The sequence below is a fragment of the Mytilus edulis genome, chromosome 4, assembly GCF_963676685.1.
Source record: "Mytilus edulis chromosome 4, xbMytEdul2.2, whole genome shotgun sequence".
In the NCBI taxonomy this organism is placed as follows: domain Eukaryota; kingdom Metazoa; phylum Mollusca; class Bivalvia; order Mytilida; family Mytilidae; genus Mytilus; species Mytilus edulis.
Genome location: NC_092347.1, coordinates 24,128,319 through 24,152,645, shown reverse-complemented (window position 1 = coordinate 24,152,645; position 24,327 = coordinate 24,128,319). Strand labels below are relative to the sequence as shown.

General features: G+C 33.7%; 1 protein-coding gene across 1 annotated transcript; it reads right to left on the bottom strand.

The window, feature by feature from the left end:
• Nucleotides 1-14,153: 14,153 nt before the first annotated feature.
• LOC139519269 (uncharacterized) lies at nt 14,154-18,464 on the bottom strand. Its single transcript, XM_071311233.1, has one exon. It carries the CDS (start codon nt 18,406-18,408, stop codon nt 14,188-14,190), a length of 4,221 nt encoding a protein of 1,406 aa, XP_071167334.1. The 5' UTR covers nt 18,409-18,464; the 3' UTR covers nt 14,154-14,187.
• Nucleotides 18,465-24,327: the final 5,863 nt, after the last annotated feature.

Here is a 24,327-nt window from a genome sequence, read left to right as displayed (position 1 = left end):
AGATGGAGATTCTCACACTTAAGATTTTTAAAAATATTTTCAAGATTAAATAAGGAAGACTGTAATTTATTACAAGAAACATTATAACCTCCCCATACCTCTGAATTATATAACAGAATGGGTTTAAGGGTATGATCAAAAATATGAACACAAGATTTTATTCCAGGAGACAAATTGATAAAATCCTTTCTAAGTTTATAGTAGGCCTTAAGAGCCTTATTATAAAGTTCAGTTTTAGCTAGATGAAAACTTCCAGATGCAGTAAAGTGAACACCCAAATATTTGTAATGAGCGACACAGTCAATCAAGTTATTCTGCAGTCGAAAATTCGCTTGAATTTTCCTTCCAGCCTTATTAAAAATTATGACTTTAGTCTTTTTAATATTAACTTTAAGGCACCAGTCAGCACAATATTTTTCTAGCTGATCAAGTCTACTTTGAAGCCCTGTGGCTGATGTTGACATAATCACAATATCATCTGCATACATCAAACAATTTAATTTCTCGGAGTGCAGGGAAACTGCATCCAGGCAGGAGTCAAGATAAGATGGGAAGTCATTTATAAAAATTTTAAATAATGAAGGACTCAAGTTGTCTCCTTGTCTTACACCTAATTTAATGCTAAAAGGGTCAGTGAGAGAAGCTCCAACTCTTACACATGCTTGACTATTGTTATACATATCTGATATAATATTATAAAATAAAGTACCAACTTTCATATTAATAAGCTTCAGTTTAAGACCTATATGAATTACACTGTCGAATGCTTTGCGAAAGTCTACAAAACAAGTATATAATCTGCCCTCTTTATTGTGACAGTATTTGTCTATAAGTGTTTTTAAAATAAATATATGATCTGAAGTTCTGGCATTTTTTGTAAAACCAATCTGAGAATTATGAATTAAGTTGTTTTGGTACAAAAATTTGTCAAGTCTTGTATTCAAAATATTGTTAAAAAGTTTACCAATGGTACTAGTAATTGTTATACCTCTATAGTTAGATGGATCACAAGGATCATCTGATTTAAAAATTGGCGAAATAAAACCATCAGCCCAAATCTTTGGGTACACACTATTCTTGAGGCACAAATTAAATAATTTATATAAGCAACCTATCAAATATGACTGACTATATTTTAACATTTCATTTGAAATCAAATCAGGTCCACAGGCCTTGCCTGATTTTAAGCTTGCAATAGCATCAGAAATTTCTTTTTTACTAATATCATTATCTAAATCATTAAAAACTAAATTTTTTTCTTTGTCATTCAGGATCATTTCCAACTGGTTAAGTCGTGAATAAAATGTGTTATCAATTGCAGAGTGAAGATTACGGAAGTGATTGGCCCATGTATCAGAATCAATTTGTGAAGAGCAGTTTTCTTTTTTGCTATCCTGAATGTCATTTATTAATTTCCAATACTGCTTAGGGTTTTCAACTCTAAGAGTATCAAGTTTTTGTAGCATGGAATTGATAAATTGCTTATATTTAACTTTTCTACATTTATTATAGATTCTAAAATGTTTATAGTATCTGCCTTTAATAACAGGATCCTTAGGATATCTTGAATAAATTTTACCTAAGGATATAACATTTTTGCGCATTTTAAAAAGATCACTATCAAACCATTTTTTCTGGGGTCTGGAACCCTTTTTAGTCTTTTTTGGGGTTACCAGGGAAATTTTGGCTGCAGAAAGAAAGATATCACATAAATCCTGTGCCTTTTTGTTAATGTCTTCAGAAGAGCAATCACTATCATTATTAAGGAAAGATGAAATTTTCTGCTGGTTATCTGGTGACAAAAGTGCTTGCTGAAATTTAAGTGGGGAGTCCTCAGTCCATCTGAAATTAACGGGGGCAGCATGAAGATTATTTGACTGAGTTTCTGTTAATTGATATTTAGCCAAAATTTCCCATGATATTTTACAATGACAGTCTGAGAATGTTGAGACAAACTCTGACACTCTGAAATAAAGTATCTGATTAAATAATCTTTCATTTGCTATAAGGTAATCAACAGTGCTTTGGCCATGTGTATTAAAACAAGTAAAATGACCAAGTAAATCACCCATGCATCTACCATTTACAATTCGCATTTGATTGCTTATGCATAAATCAATAATCTCTTTCCCTCTACTATCAAGTGTTTCATCACAATTCTTTCTAAATCTAATTTGATTATCAGGTTTATAAGATTCAAACAATGGAAGATATCTGGAGCTATCTTGTGCAATGTAATCTTCTTCAGTGGAGGTGCGGGCGTTTAAATCACCACAAAACAAAATATCCCCTTTACTTTTGTAGGAAACAATGTCCTTTTCTATTTGATCAATTATATCAAAATCTAACTTCTTAGTATAAGATGAATTAGCAGGGGGTAAATATGCTGCACATAAGTATATGTCATTTTGAAGACAGAAAAACTGTTTTTCAAATTTTATCCACTGAAAATCTTTGGACAACCCAGGAATTATCTTAATATGATCTTTTAAAGAAGTCCTTCGAAAAATGCCTAACCCACCATAGTATCTTCCATTGGTTGAAATATTTCTACAAACAGGAAAATAATTAAAACCTTCAACCTGTAAGTTAACATCATATCCAATATGTGTTTCTGCTAAAATAACCACATCATACTCTTTTATTTCTTGTACAAAAAGGTGATCTTCTAACTTATTCATATTATGTGTATTTATACCACCAATGTTCCAGTAACATATTTTCAAATTGTTCTTAACAATAGAACGACCATGTATAGCCATATTTAAAAATCTAAATTAGACACCAAATATACTTGTTTCAAGTAATGTTTCTTAATTGGTAACAAAATAGGCTACTAATAATGAACAAAAAACTTTAAAAAATAAAATAAAATAAACAACAAAAACTAAAACTTAATTAGTCTCAGAGACAAATTGGCTACTTGCCAGAAAAAGAAGAAAAAAAAATAAAATTACCACTTATAACAAACTACCTTTTATCAGCTTTTAATTTTCCAAAAATATACAGATAACACTTGAACAAATAAAGATCAATAAGCTAGCTATTATCTGACTTAATAAATTCTTTGCTGATTCTATTATAGGAAAAAATAAAAAGATAGTACAATAAGTATATTTTCATGGTTTACCCTGTTCTTTTGAACTTGACCCTATTTTGCTCATTATGATCATGATAATTGTTAAATGATTGGCGATGTTGTGGCCGATACTGTTGACGAGCACGGTCAGTGGATCTGGAATATCTGTTGTTCCTTTGTTGTACCTTAATACCTAAGACAGTATGTAACGCATTCTTAATGTTAGAAGCCAACATTGATGTTCCCCTCTCTGACAAGTGAAATTTATCTTCATTTAAGAGTTGTTGTATTGAGACTTGCCCATGCCACATGTTTGAGTTGTCAGAAACATATACATCTTTATTGTCTAGATATTTTCGTTTTACTAGTCCATCAATGATTTCTGAATTAAGACGATGTAGGCGATTATCAAGGCGGGGAGTCGTTAGTGACACTATGGTTTTAGCTTCTTTCCATTTGCTAGAAATTGATTCTACTACCATTTGTAGTTTGTCCATGCATTCATTTGGGTTGTTGTTTTTAACGTCGTTAGTTAGGGAATGTATGATAACAACATCAGGCCTACACTGTGCGGTTGAGATTACCTCGTAGGCTTCATCTAAAGTATATGCTGTAGTTTTTGTTATATCCACTGCCGTTGAGAGTTTGTTTTCATTAATTCTATCAGTGTTTGATGTGCCAATAAATAGAGCTGTAGGTTTGTTAGATTTGCCTTCATTGTTGAAGGACCCATTAGCAAATTGCTGCTCATTTTGTTGCTGTGTAGGTAAATACATGCTCGATAGCTGTGATTTGAGAGATAATATTTCATTAAATTGAGAGTCAGTTTTCTCTTTTAAAAGTTTGTTTTCTTCACTAATTTTCATCATTTCACTAGATTTGGTGTTCAATTTAACCTTGAGATCATCATTAATATGATTTATATCCTCCATTTTCTGGTCCATTCTAGTTTTAGCTATTTCAAATTTATTATTTTCAATGCGAAATTTGGAATCAAGCTCAGCGTAATCTGTTGCAGCTTTGTGTTTGTCCATAGAAAGGTTATGGACTTGGTTTTCTAATTCTACAATGCGATGTTCTAGTTTATTGAATTGTTTTTCCATGTTGCTGTGTTCCTTTATATTACACGTAGAGGCATTATGCAAACATCTATATAAGAAACTCGTATAATCTAATTTTCAATTCACATTTGTCGATTTGACATGTTTATTCTGTTGTTTGCCCGTTACTTAGAAGTCAGTTTGATCGAAAAATGTGATCAACTCTTTTTATTATAATAATGGTTCATGTATCTGAGAAATATGTAAATATTCCGAAAAAAAAAGGTAACATTAAATCAAAGAGTCAACATCTAAAATTAATCGACATCGACATAAAGATAATTGTTATGGACCAAATCTCCCTGTTTCTAAAATAAATCTTTGTACAACTATAAAAATATTTTCGTTTTCCTCATCACTGATGAGTTCACTACCTGATACTAATGTTTGTACATTATATATTGGTAGTGTAGAAATGGTTTGTGACCTGGTGAGTCTATCCTTATGACATTCTAGCAAATAGTGTTTGCTGCTTTCAACTTGCCCACATTTACAGAGGCTGGAAAGAACAATATTTTTTCTGGAAAAGGTGTTCATTTAAGCCACTGCAGTTCAACCGGAGTCTGGCGTGAAGTACATTGTATTTGGCCTTTTCTACAACCAGTATTATAATATGTAGGGACTCTCCGTTAGTATCTCGATTTATGTAATTTTTAAGTGTAAATTTTGATGGATTACATCTAACATATCTTGTGGTAGCCTGTTCCATTCACGAATAACAGATGGTAGGAAAGAATTTTGATAAAAGGTAGTTCTACAGTTCATATTTTAGACATTAAATGCACTTCTAGTATTATAGTTATAGACTTGATATAGTTGTTGAGGTACGAGACTACAAAGATAATTAGGAGCTTGATCATGAAACATTTCAGTGTGAAATTTAATAATTTTATGTCTGGATCTTCTTCCACTCATACCCAACCAGTATCATTATAAAGATTAGATTTAGAGCAAAGCTTAGTGGCACCTGTGACTATACGTGCCGCTTCTATTTGAATGCTCTCTAGTTTGTCCTTTAAATAAATTGGTATATTACCCCACACAGTATCCGCATATTCAAAAATAGGCCTGATAAAACTGATACATATAACTTGTAGATTATTACGCGATAGCTTAAACTTTAAACTCCTCATAAGATTTAAGCGAGGCGTAGCTTTATCAATAATATAGTTTACATGACTTTCCCAATAACCGTTTTCTTGAAAAATTAACCCTAAATGTTTATGTTCTTCAACCTCTTGTATCAGTGTATCAGTCATATTGGTGGATTATGGGGTTTTGCTCTTTTCCTAGATATGGTCATGGTTTCAGTTTTTCTTGGATTAAAATTAACAAGCCATTGTTGAGACCATTAATTGGTGAATTTTTTCTATATCAGAATTCATTAATTCAGATGTAGCATACTCGTCCTCAGCAACTATATATAATGACGTATCGTCAGCAAAAAGTATGATGTAGCATGATATGTCACATACAATATCGTTTATGAAAAATAAAATAATACAGGGCCTAAAATTGGGCCCTGGGGGACACCAGCTTTAATGCTATACACATCAGAGGTCTGTCATCCTATGACAACTCTTTGTCTTCTTTCAGATAAATAACTTTTAAACCATTTTAGTAAGTCCCCTATTATTCCATATTTTTATAGTTAACTTAATGAAGGAGCCTTCATGCCAGACCCGGTCCAACGCTTTACTGATATCACAAAACACAACTCTTATTTCCTTTCCAAAATCAAGGGCTTTAGCGATATCGTTTGTAATATAAATAAGTTGATTAACAGTACTATCTCCAGGCATAAAACCTGATTGCAAGTTTGTCATAATTTTATAACAAGAAAGGAAATTAAATAAATATTTAAAAACACATTTTTCCATCGTTTTACCAATAATAGATAACAGAGAGATTGGTCTATAGTTTGATAAAAATTTCTTGAGAACCACTCTTAAAAATTGGTATTACATTTGCTATTTTCCAGTCATACGGATAAGTGCATAATTGAAGTGACTTATTGAACAACAGAGCCAGGGGATAGCTTAATTCTAAAGCAGCATATTTAAGAAATCTTGGACTAATGCTATCGGGGCCTGTTGCCTTAGACACATCTAACAAGAGAACTTTGTCATAAACTTCCTCTTGCGTTATAATTATTTTATCTAATGTATGTATGATTTTCGGCATCTAAATTTAGTTCTGGGATATTTGCAGATGAGTCATCAACACTCGATTGATCACAAAAATAACGATTAAATGCATTTGCTTTATCCTTATTATCGTCTAAGTAGGTATCATTTAATAAAATAGGGGGGGGGGGGTAGTCTGAGGATTTGGAAGGAAATCCAGCCAGGTTGCGCAATTTTTTCCACCAATTCTTAATGGAATCTACGTTTGCATGTAATGATTCACATTGTTTATCAAAATAATGGGTTTTTGCTAGTTTAATCAAGTTTACGCATTCATTCCTAAGTTTCTTAAAGTTTGCCCTATAGACTCAGCAGTATTGTATTTTTTTGCTTTTTTGTGCGAACGTTTCCGGTTACGAATTTGTCTGCTTATAAGTGACGTCATCCAGGATGGATCTTTCGTGCGAACAACAATTAATTTACTTGGTATATGCTTGTTAGCAGCATCTATATTTTTTTGTGTAACAATGGAGACTGCATTATTTAAATTTGTATCAAGTATTGTGTCCCAGTTAACTTGTCTTAACTCTTCTTCTTCTTTAGGTTTTCAGCAGTCCTTCAATGATCAGAAGATTATTTTCTGTTTGCGCAGCTAGCGTGGCCTATATATATTTACAAAAACAAAAATATTTGGAAATAAATTTGAGGTGCGTAATTTTTTTTTTAACTATGTATCACTCGATATTGATACAATAGGTAAAATAAAAAAAAAACTTTCAATTAAACCAAACACGCTCCATTTGCGTTCGTTCGTATCTTTCGACAAAAATGTAACAAAGCTGTCCGTAACTATTTTTCAGAATGAAATAATGTCCGTAAATATATCATTTTCACTGTGGCTGAATTCTGTTCGTAATTATCATGATTTTTTCACATTTAACCAAGGATTTGTATAGTTCTTACTATACAAATCCTTGATTTAACTTAGTTATAATATGTCTTCCCTACATGAGGATTCTTCTGCCATTAAATTGCTAGCGTTCCTAGATCTTTTAAATATTCTTCATGAAACCTACGTTTTAAACTATGCTACATGGCCATGTACTTGAGAGAGTATAATCAGCAAAATATCTTCAAAGTTGGAGGTACCACCAGCTCATACTTAAATTGGAGTACCCATGTACAGAACATATGCCAAAAACAAATGTAAAACTATTGGGGTCCTAAAAAGAAACTTAAAACATCAACAACTAACAACTGAAAGAAAATGCATACAAGTCATTAGTAAGAAGTAAGACCAACATTAGAATACGCAAGCGCAGTTCAAGGGACACCAAAAACAAAACAACAAGAAGAAAATTGAGATGGTACAACGCAGAGGGGCTAGGTATGTTACCAACACATATCGTAACACATCATCGGTTGAGGCCATGATAAAACATCTCGAATGGCAGCAATTAGAAGAGAGAAGATCAACAACAACTTCAAAGATGTGTATGGTGTACAAAATCACTAATAGTCTAGTTAATGTAGATTCAATATCTAGGCTAATTCCAGTAAACCGAGCATCAAGAGCAACTAGTACTAGATGTTACCAGGATCACCTTTTATAAAAAGTGTCAGTCTACCCATAATCCATACGGGAATGGAATTATAACTGTAGTTGCCTTACCACTTACCACTATCACCACCCCGAGTTTTGAATGATTGAAGGCTCGGCTAACTAAATAGACAAAAACACTGTTTTAAACCTGCATATAGGATTATAACTTTTACAAAACTGTATACACTTAATTTTTTCTTTGGACTTTACACACAGTGGTAGAATCATCTGACAGTTGATTAAGGTCGCTTAATTGGAAGAACTTGAAGAACCATAAACTGAGTACTGCAGCGTTTCTTTGATATAACACCTTATCACCTGCCTTTCATGAAACAAAATTTCATTGTGACAATCAATCTAAGAAACAATCACTGTGTCTCAATTAAATTTACACCATTGGATAACTTGCCTCCCTTTAACAAGATAACATGTGTACCATTCATCTTTGAAGTATTGTCTGTATAAGGACAAAATTTCACATGAAAATTGGTCTTTCTCTAAACATTAGTACATAGATAGGACAAAATGTCACTAACCGTGACCAAGTCATGAAATATTGTCTTAGGGGACAATATTTCATAGGACTAAATTTTGCTTTACAATTTTACATCATCATAATGACAATCCTGATGAAGGATATATGTATGTTATCCGACTTGGAAATATTTAAAGATATTTTTAATTATTGCTTCCTTGTTTGAATATCGGCACACTTCTAAATAGTGTCTCAGTATCTCATTAAGAAATCAAAATAACACACCTAATTAAATAGATTTAAAAAAAAGTCAGATTGCGAATGTTTATTTTCAGACTCTTTTAGCTCAGTGTTTTAGTAACAACAACCAATAAACTATGTCAATTGGACCTACTTTGATACTATAACTGCCCTTGAAATTTTGCTGGATAGCATTTTTGTTCACTTCGGAGATTCCGTATATCAAATGTGTTTATTTCCAATGCAAAGATCCTATGAGCGAATCAATATTAATATAAAAAAATTATATAGTGTAATTTTTAACAACCTGACAACAGTATTGTAACTATATCCCCTCTGAACAAGTCTGTTTAAATGTTTGATTAGCTTTCGAGGTGAATGCTGACATTTTTGTGCTTTGTAAAGAATATTAACATAGAAGATTGGATGTGAAATACCTGAACGTATATTAGGCTTGTGAGAGATAGAGGTATAGGGGGAGGGTTTAGATCTCACAAAACCCCGCCGCATTTTTGCACTTGTCCCAAGTCAGGAGCTTCTGGCCTTTGTTAGTATTGTATGTTTTTAACTTAAGTTCATTTATAAATATGTTTTGGAGTTAAGTGTGACGTCCAATTTCACTGAACTAGTACACAATTTTATTTAGGGGCCAGCTGAAGATCCATTGGTGGCCTTTGGGTGTTTTCTGCTCTTTGGTCGAGTTGTTCCTTTGACATATTCCCCATTTCCATTCCTAATTTTCTTAAAACCAGTTGTTGGCATGATACAGGTTATATTCTTTTCGTATGTTTTATGATGGTATAATACTTAACCCCTAACGTGAGGGACTGTGCTGGATTTTGATATGATGAAGACATAAAGTCAATCAGTTTAATTGAGGTCTGGAGCTTAATTTATGTATAATTGTTATTTTGCTTAGTTTCTTTTGTTACATAATCTGACATCGTACTCGGTCTTCTATTAAACTGCGTTTTACTGTGCTTATTGCTGTGTGTTTATTTGGCCTAAGGTATAGGGGAAGGGTTGAGATCTCACTAAACATGTTTAACCACGGGGCATTTTTGCGCCTGTCCCAAGTCAAGAGCCACTGTGCGGTCTCTTTAAGTCTGGTATGTTTTTTTTCAATTTTAGTTTATTAACATGTCGAGAAGTATAGTTTTACATCAATTTTCACTGAACTAGTACACCTTTTTTATGGTGTACACATGGTAAATCATACAATATGTTGGTTTAAAACTACACGACGTAACCAATGTCCAAGACAGGAATAAAATTGAAAGTCGGTGTATATGACACATTTCGTTATTTGCACGTCATTGTCTTTTTTCAAAATCACCTATTTTTTAGGGGAATTTAGATGAATTATAATAAAAATAAATATAATTGAGAGTGGTATTTTTCTTTCAATTTTTTATGGCTTTATCGGATATCCGCCCAATACTTCATCGAAAGCATGCCCGAAATCTGGAGTAGGTTAAACTGCTAGTAGTCTGTTGTTATTTATGTATTATTGTCATTTTGTTTATTTTCTTTGGTTACATCTTCTGGCATCAGACTCGGACTTCTCTTGAACTGGATTTTAATGTGCGTATTGTTATGCGTTTACTTTTCTACATTGGCTAGAGGTATAGGGGGAGGGTTGGGATCTCATAAACATGTTTAAGCCCGCCTCATTTTTGCACCTGTCCCAAGTCAGGAGCCTCTGGCCTTTGTTAGTCTTGTATTATTTTTAATTTTAGTTTCTTGTGTACAATTTGGAGTTTAGTATGGCGTTCATTATCACTGAACTAGTATATATATTTGTTTGAGGGCCAGCTGAATGACTCCTCCGGGTGCGAGAATTTCTAGCTGCATTGAAGACCTGTTTGTGACCTTCTGCTGTTGTTTGTTCCCCATTTCCATTCTCAATTTTATTTTGATCAGTTAGCGGGAAAGTTTGCAAAAGATTAAATTCTCTTTCAATAAAAGAAGTATTACCGAAACCACAGATGGGTTTTACAATTTTGTCAAGTATTTAAGTTGACGTTCAATAGAAAGGTGAAGCAATCTTCCGGTTTTTTTTTTATCATGCCGTGCATGCCATGCTATTTCTATTTGTTTTTGCTTTTGTTCTACTGAGAAAAAAAACACCCATATATATTTAAACCATTCTAGCAATTTCTAGTTCAATGATGCTGTACTTTCACAGTTCATTGTATTCACTTAAAGCGTGAATATAAGACAATAAAGGAGTTGGAGAGAATATAAACCAATTCATGAAACAAACAGACAGACAGACAAACAGTTACTAGTAATCAACGACATCCACTGAATAACATGCTCCTGATTTGGGACAGACACGTGAAGAATGTGGTGGTAGTTGTTTATATGTAAATCATGACGTGATTCTACAAATACATTGCATAAACAATACATACAATATAATAAAACCAGTTTTAGATAATATCAAGTCCAGTTACTAGTTCATCCTGTGACATATATGTATAAAAGTCGTAGGTTCATCTGATTTGATTTTCAATCCATATGGCTATGTAAAATAGAATCTATGTGTACAGCTACTTTACAGTGTTGAAACTCAACACAAATGATGATGAATGTACAAATAATTAAAAACCTTAAGGATATTTCCTTTTTTTTCTTTTTTTGGTACTTTAATTTCTAGAGTAAAAATTGCCATTAAAGTGACGATTTTTTGTTTCATATTAATATTTTTCCTTATTTTGTACGGAGACGTTTCTTTCCTGAATTTTGTCCTAACGTTAAAGGAGTTCTGTTAAAACATGGTCTAATAATTAATTGAAATCGGCTATTGAAATGGTCCCCTAGTTGCGATGATTACTCTTAAATCAGTAATTTGTGTTAACTTTTATGTCAATCGTTTTCTTAGTTGTTTGCATAGCTAAAACAAGCCCTTTCAATGATTTTTCTTTATTTCTAATGTTACATTGTACCACACCACTGTCCCATGTTAGGCGGGGTTGAGCGACACTATAACTCCGTCATATAATATCCGTGTCGTGCCTTTCCCAATGCTGAATCATGTTGAATACGTTTTGACGTTTGGATTGTGGATACAGCAATTCAAAGTGTCAGGGTTTTTTGTTTTTAGTTTTTGTTTTGTAAACACCATGATTTCAGAAAGAACGCAAAAATGATTTTGAGCAATGCGCTGTATGGTTTTTTTTATATTTATATTTAAAGTAAGAAATATGTACTTCAAAATAGAAATTTAAAATTATAGATCCTTCAATGTCTTCTCTCAAATGCCTTTTACATTATGTGACACTAATGCTGATTCTTCTTAGAAGGACTAGAACCTAATAGTGGAAACTCATAATCAATCGTTGGAGAGGAAATCCAGATTAAAGACTTGTGTGTATTAAGTGGATAACCGTGTATATACCAACTACTTTTACATCTTCTTGTCAGAAGTTAAAATACCTGGGTAAGGGTGTGAACGGACAAAAGTGCTGATTACCAAAAGCAAATGACTTTGTCCACAAATAGTGCCGAAAACCAAGACTTCTGTAATACTGAGAGACACCGTCAGACAATAATGGCATCCATTTTTTTTTCTTTAAATTTCTCGTCTGTGGTTCTGAAACCATTAGTGGAAATCGGATTGTTGAAGAACTATATTTTAGCAGACATGTCGAGAACAAAACGTTGTGAAAATGTTGAGCCTACATAAATTTGCAGACTAGCAATTATTGATTCAATGACAGCTGTCAACAGTCGTTATGGAAATGAAAAATATTCTTTAAATAAAGTTAGGACTATTAATCATGTGAAAAAGAGGGGCGAAAGATACCAGAGGGATCAGGGCCGTAACTAACCGCTTTTAATATTGAGGCAAAATATATTCGTCGAGCGTAGCGAGTTGAACAATTTTTGGCGAGGGCTCAAGGCCCCCAGAGGCTCTGAGAAAAATAACGCAACATCGTGCATTCTGAGCGTTTCCCGGACTCTTCAAAAGTTCTTACATTGAAACGCAATTAATTTTTAGCTATTTCTTTAGACAATATTCTTGTCTCAAAGCAAAAACATAGATTCATTGTAGTTTAAGACTTTTAGGTTTTACGGGGACAAAATTAAAAGTAGACCGATATGTAGGATAAAGCAAAAACCGAAATTCTCATAATCATTTTATCTGTTCTTGTCTTGTGTTGTGCTTAATTCAGACTTTGGTGATTTTTTTATGACTAGATTTAAATATAGTGACAGTGCAGTATTATACTTTAAGTACTAGTACTGTCTAAGTCGACACTAAGGACCATCTTACGGTATTAATGATTCTTTTATTGTTGAAGACCCTCCATCAACTATCAAGATGAAGAAAAGAAAAAAAAAATTGGCCATTGATCATAAGTATTTTTTCTATGCATTGACTTTGTGTGAGATAAGGTCATAGGGCAATACATCGACATTTTTTTAAAGATGATTTGATACCGGGAAATTGATGGTCTTATCTTAATTTAAACCATGTCAACTGTCTAGTTTTATCTACAAAAAAGAGCCAGTTTTGTATTCTTTGATATCAAGTTCAAATCTCCATGCAGAAACAACATTTTTTTACTATGTCCAGTAGCATCGTATATTCTTAAAATATTTTCTCGTACAATGTCTGGACATCGGTGGACATGCAACATTGCAAAACCACACTTTACAAATGAAAATCAACACTCTGCAGACTATAGTTATAAAGTAGGACAATAAATGAACAAAAGACAAAACCGGGACACAGAAGTACAAACAATAGACCATCAACTCTGAAAACTAAAAGTAAAATAGAAACATGGATCACGAAAGACATGCAGGGGCGACATCAGAGAGTGAAGAGAACTTGCTTCTTCCAAGACACTTTCCGTGAAAACAATTCAGGTTGATATGAATTTTAAATTTCCAACATGAGGCATTTGCCTCGTTTGCCTCAATTTAATTACGGCCCTGGGGATATTCAAACTCATCAATCGGAAATAAACTGAAAACGCCATGGCTTAAAAAGACAAAGATAAACAGACAAATAGTACACAATACACAACATAGAAAACTAAAGACGAAACAACACTGAGTAAAGGTGTACTTCTGCTCTTGTTTCTGACATGTACTATGTATAGGAACCTCCTGGAAACTGAAGTGCCACTTTTCTCACTATAAAATTCCGTATTCAAAAATCCTTTTTCCATCTGTATAATACATAAAAGGATAGAAAGAACTGCCAAAATTATTAACCAGTTGGCATGACCACACCGACCAACAACATAACAATCACGCTTTAACAAAATATTTAAAATTCAAGGGTGTATACAAAATTTGACAATTGATGAGCTTTCAAAATGTAACGATTTCAGATACGTATATAAAACGTACATCAAAAAAACATTAGGGTCTACGTCCATATCAACCAAATATAGCGTTTGTGGAGTACACTTTTGAGAATATTACCAGGAATGCACTAGATTTTGCATAGTGAATTAAAATTTAAAAAAAACCCACTAACACAAACAAACGAACAAACAAACAAAAAAAGTTAAAAATAAAATATGTATATTTCCTAGGTTAGATTATGTGCACGTCCATAGGTTACTGCGTGGAATGTCTGCTAGTGGCAAGGGATTTTCCATCCATTCAAGTACCTTTTTCACAGATACAATATAAACATCTTGACTGGAAAGTATAGCTTTCAAAAATAACTTTAATCCTTCAAGATTTTTACTGTAGAATGGATGTGATAGCCACGTTTTCCTCATACTTATCCCAAATGGAGATCGATTTCCATTCACATAGTGTTTTTTGAAATTATTCCACAAAAAAGTAAACGTGGCATTAGTCGTATCCGGACTATTAAAGCAACCGTCTGCGTATTGACACTGGTAAACACCAAGATAATCAGTTAAAGCTAAATTTGGAATCTCCCATAATAATGAACTATTTGTAGGTCCAAAGTCCAATGTATAAGGCCATAAATTATTTTCATTGTCAAAATAATTTGTAGAATCGTAGAGAAAAGCATATTTCTTTAGAACATATTTAAAATCATCTGTAAGTTTGGTATAACCAACTGTCTTCCAACCAACCACATCGTTGATACCATGACTACTTAATTCGGCAATCTGATCGGCTATTTCAGATTCAAGCATTGATGCGTTGCTAGGTCGTAAAACATAGTTTCCTCTCATAGCGATCTCGTAACCTCTGTCATGCATGTCTTTAATGGCTGTGACGTTAGAACCTTTTTGGTTTACGAAGAACGTCGCAGATATTGAACAGTTATTCGGATTTTTCTTGTTTTCAAGCAGATTGAGATAGGGTCCGTGATCTGCGTGATTTAAAGTTCCATCGAATGCAAGAAACACCATTTGTGGAGTTGCTAATTTAGGCAACTTAAGCGGGACACTTTGACCTTTACAATAACAAAATGGTAGTGAACATGAATGTCCTTGAACACATTGCCCAATATCAAGTTGTGAATTGTTCTTTAGAGTGGATGTTTGCTCTTTTGTATTGGTTAGTTGGAATATTTCACTAACTGCAGGGTTCCTAAAATGTTCAGTGGATGCAATATTTTGAACAATAGGTTTTACGCCTCTATCAAATTTGGCAAACGACAATACTGACTCACTATCTGGTGTTTTTGATAAAGGCATACGAATAGGAACACCCATTGTGGGGTCAGTAACCATTGATGTCATAGAGTTTCCAACAGTTTTGAGTTGAAATTGATCTTGTGAATTTGCTTGATCAATAGACGATGATAATGTTTGATCTAACAGTGATCGAACATAATTTGATTGAATGATTGGATTTATAGTTGGAACAGGGACTGTTGTTGGTTTTTGGTTGATAATTGGATTTGAATCTGAACACATCCATGGACGAAAACTTTTAATGTCTTGTAACTTTGTTGGATTTTTCATCCATTCTATTGCTTTAGCAATAGAAACAACATAAGCATCATTCAATTGAGATATTTTGTCAATAAACCTCCTCAAGCCTATAATATTTTTAATGCTATTTAACCACATTGGGTGCAAATGTATCCCAAAGGGCGCTCTATTCCCTTTGTACGAATTCTGAAAGTTAGCCCACAGATAATCAAATACATCTTTTTCAGTTAATGGTTGATGTTTACATTCGTCGGCAAACGTGCATATAGATTCATTTTTATAATCCCACATTGAATTAACAGGTACCATCCAGAATCCTTTATGTGAATAGAAAGGACAAGGTGGAATGTTACAATCATATGGCCATCCATAGTCCGCAGTAAATGGCCATGCATTCTTGCCATGTTTTGGTCTTCTTGTAAAAGTGTAAGAGGCGTCATATTTGTAGCCAAGCTTTTCCAGAACATCAAGTTGATCGTCCCCGGCTGTGGATAACTGAGGACTACGAAATCCAGTTACTTCACCCGCAGTTACATTTGTATTGTCAAGAATATTTTGTTTTTGAGAACCAGCTTCTGATAATACGGCGATTTTAGAATTTGTTGGTATGTTATTTGCGCCATGCGAGGCTATTTCGTTACCTTTCTTATAGAAGTATTCTATGAACGAATAATCAGTTCCCTTGTTTATGGTAAATAAAGTAAACGTCATCGAACAATTGTTCGGATTTCTCATCGAAGGACCAAACAAATTGAAGTAATATCCAGAATACTTTAAAGTCACTTCGTCGTCAAAAGCAAAATAAACGATTTGCGGTATGTCTGATGTTGCCATTGGATGGTCAAACGTTGGACAAAAACAATTGGGTAAGCGACAGTTGATATCATTTTTACACTCAGATACTGAATCGGGAAGAGCTGGTGGTGGTAATGCATTTTTGTTAATGGCCGGACATTTCCAATTTGAGAATTTATTGATTTTTTCAAGTGTGACAGGATCTTTCATCCACTCAAGAACATCGCTTACCGATATAATATAGACATCTTTCTTTTTAACTAACTCTTTAATAAAGCGGTTAACTCCACGTAAATATCGATGTATATGGAACCATCGAGGATGCAAGTGAATCCCGAATGGGGCTTTGTTTCCACGGTAACTATTCATGAAATTATCCATGAGATATTGATATGTTTCATCCTCTGTATTGGGTTGATTCCGACATTCATCTGCATACGTACAGATATCGGTATTCGTCCAATCATATAACGAATTAACAGGTACTTCCCAAAAGCCTTTATGTGATTTTACTGGGCATGGTTCTATATTACATATGTAGGGCCAACCATAGTCCAGTGTTACTGGCCAGGCATTCAATGAATTATAAGGTCGTCGTGTAAATGTATAAGATATATCGTAGTTATATCCTGCTTTCTTTAATGCTTCTACTTGTCCATCACCAGCTGTTGACAAGTATGGACTTCTGAAACCTTTGATATCCGAATCTGGAATTTCAGTATTTAAAATAATGTTTTGTTTCATCTTCATTGCTTCGTTTAAAACTGATTCTTTAGTAGCAAGATAATTCTTACCAAGTCCATTAGTTCCAATTTCCGCTCCATTGTCATACAGTTCTTGTACTTGGTTATAATCCGTATTTTCATGCGACAAAAACAAACTGAATCGGATTGGACATTCATTTGGATTTCTTCGTGACTGATCAAAAAGTGTCTTAAAGTAACGACCAACCGTCCCATCAATAGGTCCGTCAAAAGCAAAATAAACCATTTGTGGAATTTCAAAAGTTGTCATTTCATGTTGCAATTGATCACAGACGCAATTCGGTAGCTGACAGTTCACACCTTGTTCACATCTTGCTGGTAAGGGATTCAAAGGGGGCATAAATCCAGCATCTGTTGCACATTTCCAAGGTTCAAAAAGTTGAAGTTCTGAAAGTTTAGCTGGATATGCCATCCATTGCAACATCTTCTTTACGGATATAATATAAACATCCGGGAGTTTGAGAAGTTCTCGGATAAACTTGTCGACTGCCCATAGACGCAATCCATCATTTAGCCATCGACCATGTAAATGGATGCCAAACGGAGCTTTATTTTGCGAATACGAATTATTAAAATTACTCCATAAATATTTAAACATTGCATTGGCCGATGGCGGTGAATATGTACAGCTATCGGCATAGGCACATATATCAGTATGAATGTAATCCCACATAGAATTTATTGGTACCTCCCAAAAACCGGGGTGTGCTTGCTTCGGACATGGATTTATGTTGCATGGATATGGCCATCCATAATCTAACGTAAACGGCCATATATTTAAACTAGATTCTGGTCTACGAGTGAATGTATAGGAAATATCATATTTAAATCCATTTCCTTTAAGTGCCTCTATCTGGTCATCGCCTGCACTGGCCAAATAAGGGCTCCTAAATCCGATGATAGACTCTGGTGGAATGTTAGTCATCTGACCTATATAATTTTGTTGTGACCGAGTTTCGTTAGAAATAATGTCTTTCGTTGTCATATGTATTGTATTATGTGATCCTATTTCCATTCCCATAGAATATAGTTTATCCATAGCATCATAATCTGTACTTTTGTTAGTAGCAAACATTGACATGGTAATTGGACAACCGTTAGGATTCTTCCTGCTTGGATGGAACAATCTCTCGTAATGGCTTCCAATTGTTTTGTCTATTTCATCATCAAAAGCAAAATAGACTATCTGTGGTATTTGATCCACTGGTAAATGATGTTTAGACGTAGCACAGAAACAGTTTGGTAATTCACAGTTAGTGTTTTGGGAACATTCATTCTGTCCAAGAGTTTCTCTTGTTAATACACATGAGATTAGCGTCCATAGTATCCAGTGCAACATTCTACTTACAACAGAATTTGCGAGAACTGCATGTATTTACAATTTTACAACAATGGGTAATGTTTAATGACAAAAAAATACTAATTTGTCAAAAAATTAACGTGCAAAGTTGACATGACATATGTAATAAATGATAAACAACCTGCCATTTTATTTAATTACTTGGTGACGTTTGAAAGGATTGCATTATTAAAATATTTAAAACAATGAAAAGTGTTTACGCCTATGGCAAAACATCCTACTTTGTCATGCATAGACGTAAATCTCTATTCCCACAATGTAAACACTCATAAAACCAAATTAATTCTAATTCAAAATGTGCAAATTTATGTTATTTTTTTAGTTTTTAATTTTATTTACATGTTTGATGATGTAAATGTATGACGTAAGAATAACAATATATGTAGACTTTCCTGGTACGTACAATTGTATCTCATTTTGATTTGAATTCCTACATTCCATGTGCGTTGCATGTTTCCAACGAATCAAAATCAGTTCATATCTTTATTTCTCGAGAATAATGATGCAGTCATAAGGCCTTGTTTATTATTCTGCGCGAAGAACAAATGCTGACGTTTCTGAAACATTCTATGTTCATTCAAAAGGTCCCTTGTGATTCCTCGGTGCTGCACGAGGAAAACATGCATGAAATCACTTGTCAGATATAGGATTTTTCAAATGTTACACTTCCTTATTTAATACAACAACAATATACTAGTACAACAGCTATTGCTTTAATTATTGACATTATACACTATTCTTCTGGTTCAAGATATCAGCAATATACAGAACATTGGTATACACAGTCTTCACTTCTTTTGATTTAAGATATCAGCAATTTATCGCTATTTTGAGCATTTTTCCTTTGATCTTTTTTTGTGATAATTTTTCATATCATGCTACTCGCTTGAGATGAAAAATTATCGCTAGAAACTAAGCAGGCACGTGGCGTTGCTAACGAAATTGACATGAAATTGACAACGTCGTCATAGGTAAAATAGCGATAAACAGATTATCATTGGTCATCTCAACTCGATTGCCTTTCTCGCTTTCGCCGTCCCGGCTCAAGCGAGAAAATCAATCTCGTTGAGATGATCAACGATAATCTATAAATACAGGTCATGAGGATACGCAGTCTACCTTTCTGCTTATTCAAGATATCAGCAATTTACAGGTCATGGGGATACACAGTTTCCATTTCTTCTAATTCAAGATATCAGCAATATACATGTCAAGGGGATACACATTCTCCACTTCTTCTAATTCAAGATATCAGCAATATACACTCCATGGAGTCACACAGTCATTATTTCTTCTGGTTCCAGGTATCAGCAATATACAGGTCAAGGGGATTCACAGTCTACATTTTTCCTAATGCAAAATATCAGCAATATACAGGTCAAGAGGATACACATTATCAACTTCTTCTAATTCAAGATATCAGCAATATACAGGTCTTCAAGGGGATACACATTCTCCACTTCTTCTATTTCAAGATATCAACAATATACAGGTCAAGGGGACACACAGTTTCCATTTCTTCTAATTCAAGATATTAGCAATATACTAGTACAGGTCAAGGGTATACACATTATCCACTTCTTATAATTCAAGATATCAACAATATACAGGTCAAGTGGATACACAGTTTCCATTTCTTCTAATTCAAGATATCAGGAACATACATGTCAAGGGGATACACATTATCCACTTTTTCTAATTCAAGATATTAGCAATATACACCCCATGGAGTCACACAGTCATTATTTACTAATGCAATATATCAACAATATACAGTTCAAGGGGATACACATTATCCACTTCTTGTAATTCAAGATATCAGCAATATTTATAGTTCAGTGAGTGACTATATAGCTACTCGAAGAATTGCTTGCTATGTTGATTCTATATTATAAGTTATATGCTAACGATTTTTCTATGTGTTTATCTATATGGTCATAATGCCAATATAACAGTTCTCATTTGACCACGTGGTGGTTGATAATTCACAAAGTTAAGTTTCCTAGTTCAAGTCAGTATCTCAGATATGATAGAATATTATATTATGTGTACTCTCTTGTAAGGTGAACATATTTGTCTGGTAGGTATTATATAAACACCTGTCATTTATCAATAATTCAACATAACTTGAGGTCCTCTGATGATCAGTACTTCAGTACTTTGATCTACAGATTGCAGAGACACTAGTGTATAGTTGACGACTGCTGAGTGTCATCTAGATTTCTGTTGGTTAATTGTGTCGGATGATAGCTGTCTTAATTAAGTATAACCTATGTGTAGTATCATTTATACCTTTTTTGTAACTGCAGATTACCAGTCCACCGAAGTCGTCAAGGACATTTGAAAGCAATCTTTCTGCCGAAAGTTCTTTCTCTAAAGAACTTATAATGAATGCATCAACGCTGTAACCTCAGTTGACATAAAACTCAATAGACCGAGTTATGTATACCACAAAAGCCATTGTTGGAGATTTATAAGAATTTGTTAAGTGTGACGATGCCTGATCAGATCAAATAAACCCATGTACCTTTTTGTAGGAAACGCACTGATTTTACATTTAGGCACTAATGATAAGTTTATCAAATTGGTCATTTGACAATGAAATGAAAGTTGCAGTATAGTTTTGAATTATAAAATGGATGGAAAATGTATGTTTGTGGTAAAGAAAAGGTTTCACTGATTTATTGGAGCATTCAAAATACAAGTTTCACAATCAATAGATTTTATCAAGCAGATCTGTGTAGGAAATAATTGTCACAACTCGATGATTATTTCATTAAAACAGAAATCTATACTACAAAAAGCATTCGATCATGTAGAAATAAATTGTCGCTCAACTAACATTTAAGAATTAAACAACTAACCAGAAATGTCAGAATTAACCAATGAAAGTATTGGTCCGTGTATAAAACATTTATATATAAGAATGCCTAGTTTCTTTCACGGATTCGGTATGAAAATTCATGTTTTTTCAAATGTTCGTCCCCTAATGATAATTCGTATTAACAGATTGACTATTATAATCGATGTTTTCTTTTCCTCAGTTTTTTTCGTGGGTCAAATAAGTGAGTGCACCTTTCCAAGCATCACTGAAAATTACCAACCTATCTCCCTGACCAACTACAATAGGTACCATACATACTGATATATATTAATTGTGAGTATTTTCTTGCCAGATATAAATACAATATTTCTTACTGGATGTAAAGCTGTCTACTTCATTATAAAAGTGGTTGCAAGATCTTTATTTAGCTTTTGTGGATAATTAGGCATCCGGTCTAGACATTTGTTATTCAAAACTTTCATGAAACAGGAATTATTAAAATCTATTGGTACAACCCGTCTTCCAAAATCATCACATCCTGTTTGTCTCATTAGTATATTTTTTTACTGTATTGTTTACTAGATTGTTTAAGGTAAATAAAGAATAGAATACTTTAAAAAGTATGGTGATACTTTATTGTTTAAATGTGAGGACACCCCAACCTTTCCTCTTCAAAAATATAAAACTAAAAGGCACCTCATTCACACATACAAAAAGGCAAATCAATATTAAAAAAAGCGAGAATTCAATGATTCTATACTTGATATAGTTTGAACATCTAACTGTGATAAAAATATATCATAAGATTTAACATCTAATGAACATGTAAAATTGATTCTACTGGAAAATTTATTAATTAACACGAGAGAAATAATACCCTTCAACTGATATAATTTCGTCTCAACAAACTACTTCAAGGTGATACCATGCTGAGAAATGAGTTTATACTAAGGTGAATATACAAATAAATCGCTGAATATTACATAAGGAAACTCTAATGAATCAAATAATTTTAAAGCAAACTTTATTCGATGTGAAATTCAACATCGATATAAGATTACTACCGACCAAGTCCCCTGAACAATAAAAGCCATCGTTTGCACTTATATTCATATGAGTAACAGAGACTTGTATATATCCTTTTAAACATATTATTAGGTGACGAATATAATTTTTTTGAGATGTCTTTGTGTTTGTATCGATCTGATGAAACATTTGTTCTTTTGTTGTGCTGTTACACCAATGTAAAATTGAGAAAGGAAATGGGGAATGTGTCAAAGCGACAACAACCCGACCATAGAGCAGACAACAGCCGAAGGCCACCAATGGGTCTTCAATGTATCGAGAATTCCCGCACCCGTAGGTGTCCTTCAGCTGGCCCCTAAAAATATGTATATGTTATGATGGTATGATACTAAACCCCTAAAGGGAAGGATTGTGCCTGATGTTCATATGATGAAATCATAATCTTTCAGTCAGTTTAATTGAATTCTGGAGCTGGCATGTCAGTTAACTGCTAGTAGTCTGTTGTTATTTATGTATTATTGTCATTTTGTTTATTTTCTTTGGTTACATCTTCTGACATCAGACTCGGACTTCTCTTGAACTGAATTTTAATGTACGTATTGTTATACGTTTACTTTTCTACATTGGCTAGAGGTATAGGGGGAGGGTTGAGATCTCCCAAACATGTTTAACCCCGCCGCATTTTTGCGCCTGTCCCAAGTCAGGAGCCTCTGGCCTTTGTTAGTCTTGTATAATTTTAATTTTAGTTTCTTGTGTACAATATGGAAATTAGTATGGCGTTCATTACTGAACTAGTATATCTTTGTTTAGGGGCCAGCTGAAGGACGCCTCCGGGTGCGGGAATTTCTCGCTACATTGAAGACCTATTGGTGACCTTCTGCTGTTGTTTTTTTCTATGGTCGGGTTGTTGTCTCTTTGACACATTCCCCATTTCCATTCTCAATTTTACACTAGTACAATGGTAATGGACGTCATACTAAACTCCGAATTATACACAAGAAACTAAAATTAAAAATCATACAAGACTAACAAAGGCCAGAGGCTCCTGACTTGGGACAGGCGAAAAATTGCGGCGGGGTTAAACATGTTTATGAGATCTCAATCCCCCCCTATACCTCTAGCCAATGTAGAAAAGTAAACGCATAACAATACGCACATTAAAATTCAGTTCAAGAGAAGTCCGAGTCCCTAGTTAGAAGAGGTTTGAACGCCTGCAAACATCGGTTAAACCCCGCCACATTCTATATATACCGGTCTCAAGTTAGGAGCATGTAATTTGATGGTTGCTGTTGATAATATTTGGTTTTCGTGTATTGTTTTGTGTTTGTTCTTGTGTAACTCTGTTGTATAATTATCCCAATTTGAGGGGGCGACCGCTTACATATGTAAACCCGTCATATTCGGTATGAGTCTGTTGGTATCTTGGTAGATCATCTTTATTTTTCGTTTTTTGTTTCTACATATGCCAGGCCGTTAGTTTTTTTTTCGTTTGAATTGTTTTACATATGTCATTTTGGTGCCTTCTATAGCAGTGTTGATGTGTGATATATGAGTTTTGGTCATTGTTGTAGGCCGTGTGGTGACATTTGATTACCTCTACGTCATTTGGTATCTGGTTGAGACTTTTATATTGGAATTCATATCACATTTTCTTATTTCGATATTGATTTGTATTTCTTAATCTGTTTTCGGGCTGAAAATTCATATTTGGTCGATAAGCAAATAATAATAAACCAATAACCAGTAATTTATTATTCTTAAGATTCATACTGTGAACAACAAAATATTCGTGTAAACGTCAATGAAATATCAACCCAACAACACAAACACACTCAGTAAAGTTATGTGAAGGTCACCATAGTCTTCAAAAAAGATAGACGTCTTTAAGAATATATGTTCAGCTCAAAATCACCTTTTGTTTAGAAGAGTAGGGAATTGAATAGTAACACACACTGTAATTCTGTGGTTTTCATTTGTTGCAATGTTACATATTTGTTTTTCGTTCATTTATTTGTATATAAATTAGGCCGTAAGTTTTCTCGTTTAAA

Bases quoted from the DNA above. Each gene is read 5' to 3' on its own strand.
- LOC139519269 (XM_071311233.1), bottom strand. From the start codon at position 18,408: ATGTTGCACTGGATACTATGGACGCTAATCTCATGTGTATTAACAAGA.